This window comes from Echinops telfairi, unplaced genomic scaffold, assembly GCF_000313985.2.
Source record: "Echinops telfairi isolate 266 unplaced genomic scaffold, ASM31398v2 ScPeMD7_7410;HRSCAF=8448, whole genome shotgun sequence".
Lineage (NCBI taxonomy): Eukaryota > Metazoa > Chordata > Mammalia > Afrosoricida > Tenrecidae > Echinops > Echinops telfairi.
In genome coordinates this window covers 25,778,433-25,786,866 of record NW_022111310.1, presented here as the reverse complement: position 1 = coordinate 25,786,866, position 8,434 = coordinate 25,778,433, and the positions used below count along the sequence as shown (strand labels likewise).

At 41.0% G+C, this 8,434-nt stretch overlaps 1 protein-coding gene across 3 annotated transcripts in view; it reads right to left on the bottom strand.

Moving 5' to 3' along the window:
• Positions 1-3,660: 3,660 nt before the first annotated feature.
• Positions 3,661-8,434, bottom strand: part of CNTRL (centriolin) — a 90,930-nt gene continuing 86,156 nt past the window's right edge. For all 3 annotated transcript variants that reach the window (XM_045296551.1, XM_045296552.1, XM_045296553.1), the window contains 5 exons: positions 7,717-7,989; positions 7,493-7,555; positions 5,948-6,142; positions 4,507-4,593; positions 3,661-4,172 (listed from right to left, as the gene is read on the bottom strand). In XM_045296551.1, the coding sequence (XP_045152486.1) occupies positions 4,534-4,593; positions 5,948-6,142; positions 7,493-7,555; positions 7,717-7,989 (591 nt within the window). In that variant the 3' untranslated portion in view covers positions 3,661-4,172; positions 4,507-4,533. The remainder of the gene's footprint in view (positions 4,173-4,506; positions 4,594-5,947; positions 6,143-7,492; positions 7,556-7,716; positions 7,990-8,434) is intronic.

Genomic DNA, 8,434 nt, shown 5'->3' with positions numbered 1-8,434 from the left:
GATAAACAACTAGATGTAATCAGGTTATCAAAGGCAAGTAGAGTTACAAATCTCTCCTGCATGGTAAATCTAGACTTTTTTCCCCCCTTTGATTGTTCTTGTGATAGTTGTCACAATACATGATTTAAACTGAGCACCGATGCTGGACTTCATGATTTATATCCACCTCTTCCTCCCTTTTTTGGCAAGGCTATCTCACTGTACGGTTTAATTTGATTATATCGAAAGCCTTTCTCCCCATCTTTAACTGTTCAAGTATGTATGTTGTAATCAGTAAGTTTATTGCTGTGAAATGACTTCTGGTGGTAGAGAAAGGGTTCTCTAACCGCTCTTTTGTTTCGTTTTTGTCAGACAAACTCCCTGTTATGTGGGTGGCATTTTTCTTGAGGTCTGATGCTGTCTTAGCTTTGTATAGGGAAGGAAAAAAAACATTTTTTCTCTTGTGCTCAATTAATAGCTTTATCATCTTTTTATTTTTGCACCATTTTTTTCCTTTTCTCTTTAACAAAAAGTAAATATGTATAAAATTTGAAGGAACCGAACTAACAATACATTCTGTGTATATTATTTTAATGAAGAAAATAAATTGATTACTGGCATTAGAGCAGTATAAAGTACCCGTTTGTACAGTATGACCTATGTGTGACCATGTTACTCCCTTCCATTTCCCAAAAGGAAAGACACAATTGCAGCTCACAGTACTGGCTCCACTCCTTGGTGCTGGCAGTGTTTGGGGACATTATGCTGGAAAGAGCTTCTAGCGTGAGAGGATTAACACTAGCAGACTCTGTTCCGTCTTTGCACTGTGGCTTAGCTGCTGACTCTGAATTGTTCTCGTGCAATTGACAATGTGCTAACATGCTTTTTCTCTTTTTGGAAACATTTGCATCACAGGCTGCATATCTTGCCTTACTGTATAGAAAAAGAAAAGGCTGGGTTTCTTACTGCACATTTTAAGCTTTTATACTTCATCTTTTTCGATTGGTGAGATTCTGAACCTGACAGAACTGCAGTTCTAGGATTTTAAATTGTGCATTTTTTACACTTCAGCCAAGTAATTTATCTCTGTGCTCACTGTATGAAGGGGCTGTTTAATGCCATGGCACCAAGCTGTTTTGTGAAAGGGAAGTGTTTCAAAAGGTGAAATGCTTGTGCTCATACAAAACAAGTTATGACTTTGTATTAGGTAGTTTGGCCACTGAAAGAATACTGTATTTTAAGAGAAACAATTTTGATTTCTCTAGACAAAGCAGTTTGATTACTCTGCTGTTCACGGGTTTTAATTCAATTTATGGTTTCAGAGGCTAGGAATCACGATGTTATTTGAAATTCATAAACCTTAGCACATATACAAAATGCAATCAGCTCAACTGCTGTGTTCAAAATACACACTTTAAATCCCTCCTTAAGGACACTAAAGTAAAAGTACATCTTCCTGGCTTATAAACATGTGGTAGTACCAGAGTATTATATAGTCAACGTTAAATAAAAGCCAAACCTGGAATGTGCAGACAATAGGATTTGGTTAATCTGTGGACTCATCTTTATTTTTGTCTTTAAGCTATTTACAAAACAGGATTCCTGAAATCCATTGGTATTCTGTTAGAGACTTAAAGTGATCCATTTTGCTTACACTGTTGCATCACAAGGAACTTCTCGCACAGGGACCATGACCAGCTGGTATGTGTATATATTTACAAAATAAGACAAACCCACCACCCATTGAGATCTAAGGTAGCAGTCAGACTGAAGACTGCAGCTTGTTCCGGTGCAGTACCCTGATCCCAAAGCTAATTACAGTGGGTCTGCAGTGGTGTTTGTGACAGACGGATTTATTTAGACTGCTGTACTCTTTCTTCATTTGATGTAACAAAATGCTATTAATCTAAATATTTGTAAATAAAGTACCTGTATCTAGATTACATTAAAATTGGCTGCATTATTTTCTGAATTGTAATAGGACTTACTTTCTTCAGGCACACATTTGACTTGTTAGTTTTATCGCCTATTTTGCAATATGCCGTATTTTGCCTCATTTGCCTTTATTGCAGAAAGAGAACACCATAATGGAGCATATAAACATCAGTGACAAGCTAGTTTCAGCCTGGTGTTAGCATCTCAGTGTTCAGTGGTTTGCAGTGTGAATGAAGTCAGCACCCCTAATGGCTGATTGTATTCTCCCTAACTATACTTGGGGCCAAATTCTGTTATTTGCATGTTCAAGCCTCTAAATAAACTTGGGTGCTCAGAGGAGCAAGTTGTCATCCTGTAATACCCATGTGCCAGGTACTAGGCAGTACACTTTGGAGAAAATGGGCAGCTCTCTTAATTTTTAACTGACAACTACTTCCTGCTCATGCAGTCACCCGCTTCTTTAGGTTACTCATTGCCCTTGCACCTGGAGGAGGCCTCCCTTATTAGCACTCAGTGCTTAGTACTGCTTATGTGTTAGGCATTCCCCATAATTATGTTCACGTATTTTTCATGGACAATAAAGTGTTTGGCGCAGCATCCTTGATTTTTTAACTGTGTCTTGAAACCACGTACTGCCTCACTCTAGTTTGCAAGACCATAGTTTGGAGAATTTTTGTCTTTATGTCTGCTATTTTCGGTGATCTTTAAAAAAAATGTCTGGTTCTGTTCAGTCCCCTTAAGACAAAATGTGGCCATTTCCACCCCCATCCAGCACAGTGGTTATGCATTGGGCTGCAAATCACATGATCAGCAGTTCAAAATCTTTAACATCTGGGGGTGGGTAGTGGTGAGGTTGGGGGACGGAGCCTTGTAGTCCCATAAACAGTTACAGTCTTGGAAATGTACAGGGGCAGATCTACCCTGTCCTGTAGGCTCACTTTAAGTCGGCATCGGGTGCGTTTGGGGCTTTTGTTTACCCAGCCCAGTCCAGGTTCAAAAAATACGTGTGAGTAGGCCAGGCTTTTTTAACATTTTGCTCAGACTTAAAAAAATGAAAGAATGTAAAATATAAAAGACACTAACATCGTAAGTTTTCTTTTGGAAATAGATGCCTTCTAAAACTTCATTGTAAATAAATGTTATGCCGTTTTCATTGTCTTTTATTTATCCCAGGTCTTGATGGTCCAGTTCTAGCCAAAGTAACTTTTCAGAACTGTTAGATGCTATTCTGTATTGTGTTAACATAGTATGTCTGCTATGGTTCTTAAAAAGGAGTCCTGCTGGCGCTGTGGGTTAGGCAGTGGGCTGCTCCCCGAAGGCCAGCAGCTGAAACTCACCAGCCAGTCTGGGGAGATGAGCTGTTAGGAGTCTGTCTAGCTTTATGTTTACGGTCTCAGAAACCCTGTGTGCTTTGAGTTGGAATCCACTTGATGGCCTAGTGGCTTGGGAAAGAGTACTAAAACCGAAATCTATTAGTTCATGTTTCACTTTTCTCCCTGAGGATTCTGTTGCCATACAACAGTGACTATAATTGTTATCCTTCTTTCTAAAGAAGGATTACATCTAAATTCTGGAGGTAAGCTCTTAATTATTGTAATGTATAAAGTTTTAATGTCCCAACAAAAAAGTTAAGTATTTTTTGGCTGAGGGAAACCACTTGTATTAGTTTCACAATAATTATTTCCAAATGAATTAATGCTTAGTTGTCAGTGCAGCATATTGTCAACCTCTAGGCAAAAGGTGGATGTCTTATTTGTATGTAAGGTGGCCATTCTCATTAAATTACTTTAAACATTTAGAGATAGAAAGGCAGGAGCCAGTTTGATTTTCTTTTATTTTCATATGAAAATAGAATTTAAGCAAAATCCAAAAATAACTCTCGGCACTATATAAATGAAAGGCTTAATTTAAGTACAGTTTCTTTGTTACTGTATGTATATATCAGTTTACAGATTCAAACTTGCAGTTATTATAAAACATTCCTTAGAGAAAACTTCTGCCACCTAGGACCCTGGTTTAAGTTGCATACAACTATTCCCATATGTACAAGTGAGTGATTGACAAGAAACCTTGGTATTAATGGAACAAGAAAAGCTACGCTGCCATTTCAGCATCTGAATTCAGTGGATTTTTGCTAAAAAACACACACAGAAAAACCAAGTGGCATTCTAACTATGGAGTCAGTGAGGTAGTAGAGAAGGTAATCGTTTCCTCATTTAGGCAACAGAATTCTGCGTGTGGCTGATCCGTTTTTCCTCCTAAAAGACAGGATGCATTACACATTAACCAACAGTAAGAGCATAAGCAAAATCAGAACTGAATGATAGCATAATGCTTAGTAGGTTAAATGCAACGGGGCTTTAAAAGGTTTGTGGGAAAACTGAATTAAAAGATAACGGAATTTTCCCATGACCTCTTTGAAGCCCCCTTGTATATATGTGAGTACCTGTTTTTGAGAAATGTTTTAAGATAAACCACTAAGAAAAATTACAAAAGGTTAAAGGGTTCATTTTTCTGATGAGATGGTTTTTATATACTAAGATGTTCCAATTGAATTAAAGAGCTAAAGAATTCTACACTGCACGCACATACCCTGTGAGCAAGGTGAGGGGAGTGGCATCAGTGTAGGTAACTGTCTTGGGATCCTGGCAGGCCTGGTAGAAACTGGTAGAAGGAGCTCTGAAAAGGGTGGGAACAAGAGTTAGTTTTAGAAATCAGCCCCGAACTCAAACCTAGTCCAGACTTTTATCTCACATAGGTCTGGACTACCACTCCAGGTTCCTGAAATAATTCTAACACTTTCAACCTACCCAGAGGGCCTCTTAATGCCTCCTGCCAACAGCCTCTTGTCTTTAGAGCACTTGGATTCTTCCCAGCTGCCACCCTGAGCTGGTGACTGCACCTGGCTCCAAGTCCACTGTGCTTTTCAGCTATCTTACCTCGATAGCCCACCACTTTTTCAGTGCCACGTACGTACCTCTCACTCTCTTCCTTAACCCTTTTCAGACATAATTATTCTGAATTCCTTTGTCAAAGTCATGTTTTCCAGTAATGATGGAAGGGGGTGAGGGTGAAAGTAATATATTTTGATACAATTAGACACTTAAGTCTCAAGGGGTCTCAGTGCTGGGATTGATGGGATGAGGCCTCTTCAGATTCACACAATTCTACAGGCCCCCACCTGAAAGGGGGATAGGAGCTTTCCACTAAACCCTAGAGGCAGAGAAAACTGTTGGGAGGACACGGCCTCACTGGTCATGAAAGTGTTAAGCTCTGTCCAGAAGCCCAAGATCCATTTGGAAATCCTGACTTCGGTCCTATGCCACCACAGGAGGTATTAACTATGTTCAAATCTTGGCCCTGCTACTGCTGATTAGTAGCTTATGAAAGTGGTCATTGTTTTTGTGGCTCAATCACTGGAATATAATTGCTCTGTGGCAAAGAACAACAGATTTGCCCCTGGAGCCCTGGCTTTGTTACTTGCTGTGACCTTGACCAGGTAATTTACCATGTAAAGCTTTTAGCATGCTTGCAGATACCTTAAGAACTAAAACATGGCAGCTACTATCTAATACTGTACTATTACTTAGGTATCCCAGGAGTTTTATTTCATGTTACCTACTTTAATTACTCCCTTGAACTTCAGTTTTACACAGAAAACCTTAAGTAAAATTCAGGGTTTTTTTATTGGCCCAGGTTAAAAGTAGCAGCAGGCACAGGCACAGCATCTTTCTCCAGAAGCAGACAGACAACCACGGCTCAGGCTGGCCTCGATAAGGCCGAAGCGCCATACCAACCAGGTAGAGGCAAGGCATTCCAGGAGTGGAGACCCAGAATGCCCTGCAGTCACCCACTTCCAGCTCTAGCCATCAGCGTGTCCTTCCTCACTGGGATCTTGGAGGGTTTTTTTGAAAACCCAAGTCTGTCTTCAGACAAGTTTCTCAGGGGTTTATGTCCTAAGTCTCCTCTAGGAAACACCACAAAGCTTTCAGCTACTCTCCATGTACCAGTGCGTGTAATACTTTCCTCTTACCTGGCTTTGTCCAGTGATGGAAGACTCCGGCTGAGACAGACTGGGTGACAAAGAAGTTGAATCTGCAGAGGTGCTGGTGACTAATTCCCCTAAGGCATCAACTTGCCTCCTTAAACTGTGTAAAGTGCCTTCAGTCTGCTGCTTTCCTTTAATTAAAACTTCTGCTTGTTTGGACATACAGTGTCGGAGTTGAGCCTGGAAAATGTGATAAAATTCAAGGTTTTAGACAAAATGAATATGCCAGAAATATGAGTTGCTTCCTAAATTTTAACATTTGATAGGCAAATCTGACCACCAGGAAGTGGGGATGGTTGCTGGAAATGCTTTTGCCCAAAATGAAAGGTATTGTGGGAAATGTGCCAGATGGATAACGCCTATGTCCGTTTCCTATCCCTTAAATTTCTACTTCATTTCTCAGCCATGATTTTAAAAGATTATACTGGCTGAGAAATGAAGTAGAAATTTAAGGGAGACGAATCTGACACAGAAACCCTAAGCCTTGTTACAGTGGAGAGAGAACTGTTGAGCTGGAGAGAGAACTGTTGAGCTGATGAACCCAGCATGGTACCTGTTTATGTATCTGGCACTGTCTCGTCCTCAAGCCCAGCCTACTTTCTAGCACCGTGAGATGAGTCTGCACAGCAAGGCTGTGCCACAGGACTTTCTTGAGGTTCATAATGTGACAATTAAGAACTAAATTGTAAACTTAAGAACTCACTGCCATTGAGTCGACCTCAGCTTCTATGCCAACTCAGAGACCCACCCTCTAGGACAAAGTAGAACTGCCCTGGTGGGTTTCTGAGACAAACTTGACGGGAGTAGAAAGCTTCGCCCGTGTAACAGGTGATGGTTTTAAACTGCTCAACAAACAGCCCAATGCACACCCACTACCACCACGGCTCCTCCTGTTTGTTTAGAATTCATTTAAGATGTAAACAGCCCTTGGTGACCCGAAGTTACTGCTGTATGGTGTGGCCTGATGGCACTACTTGGTCTCAGTCCATGCTGTGCAGCCTCTCCCCAAACACCAACCCTGCCCTCTTGCCATATATTTGATCTACATTTCAACTCCCTCCAATACTCTTTAGCTTGAGAATCTCTTAAGTCTACACCTAGGTTTTTTCTTCTTTTTTAAACACCTAAATCTTAAGATCAATAAAGTTCTCACTCCTATTTTTAGTTGCCTACAGATAGTACAGTATGTCCCACAATATCCCATAGAGGTTTCGAACATAGTATGTTCTGGGCCAAACTACTCTGAAGCAAAAGCCACTTTCCAATATTCCTAATTTCCCCCCAACCACTGGCCCGTGATCTGACTTTTGTCACTGTATCTCAAAAGTGGCTTTCCTGTCCTAAATACTTAGGTTCCACTGGTTTTAAATGAGGCAAAGCATACTACACAGAACACTGACCTCCATCATGGAATCTATAAAACTGCTGTCTGTGCTACAGTGGAGTGAGTGTGAGAGCAGTATGTGAACATGACAGCTTCCCCAATGTACCAGCTATCTTTAGAGGGAGTTTTGGGGTGTAAAAGGCAACCTTGAGTCGATCTTCCCGGTGCCGCAGTTTCTCTCGAAGAGCTTCCCCACGCCACTGTTCATCCTTTGTCGTAGGGAAAAGGGGCGTATCAGTAATCAACCAGCCTGTCCCTCCTCCCACACACGCCCCCTCCCCCCCTAATCTAGGGGCAAGTGGGCACTAGTCTTTCCAACATCCAAATTACCCTTCAGTGTAGTCCAGAGAACAGTAGGCTTAATCCTTACCATGATGTTAACTTGGGTAAAGTTCCGTTTTTCTTCAAAAGGTGAGGGCCTTTCACTCATGGTGAATGGCAGGTTCTCTTTCAAGCTTTCCAACTCTCCTTCTAAGTTTTCGTTTCTTTCAAACACAGAATCCAGTTCTACTGGTAGCTCTGGAAGACACTGGTTGAGATTCTTGAGGCTGGTCCTGATTTCATCTTTCACTTCGGACTTAAGGGTCCTCATTGCTTCACTGATTTCCATTTGTCTTCTCTCCAAATCTTTTTGGTTTGCCATCTTAAAGGGGAGGGAGAGCCATATAGTTCAGTTCATCGGGTAAAGTCAGGAACTTGCTGGAAATGAGCTACCGTACGTACTCCAGTATAACCCAAGTTTTACGGCACATTTTTAATGCAGTTTTTGTGGTAAAATTTGGTGCCTCGGCAGATACTGGGGTCAGCTTATACTCGAGTATATGTGATTTAATGTTTCACTATATAAAGATTTATGTGCATATATTTATAGGTCTAGTATTAAGGTAGCAGATGGACATTGGGCTTCTACTCAAGTACTCCCTCAATGCAAGAATACTTTCTTCTATTAAATTGGCATTCTATGATGCTCACCTTCCTGACACAATCACTGAAGACAAAGCGGGTGAATAAGCACTCACCTTCCTGACACAATCACTGAAGACAAAGCGGGTGAATAAGCAAATGTGGTGAAGAAAGCTGATGGTGCC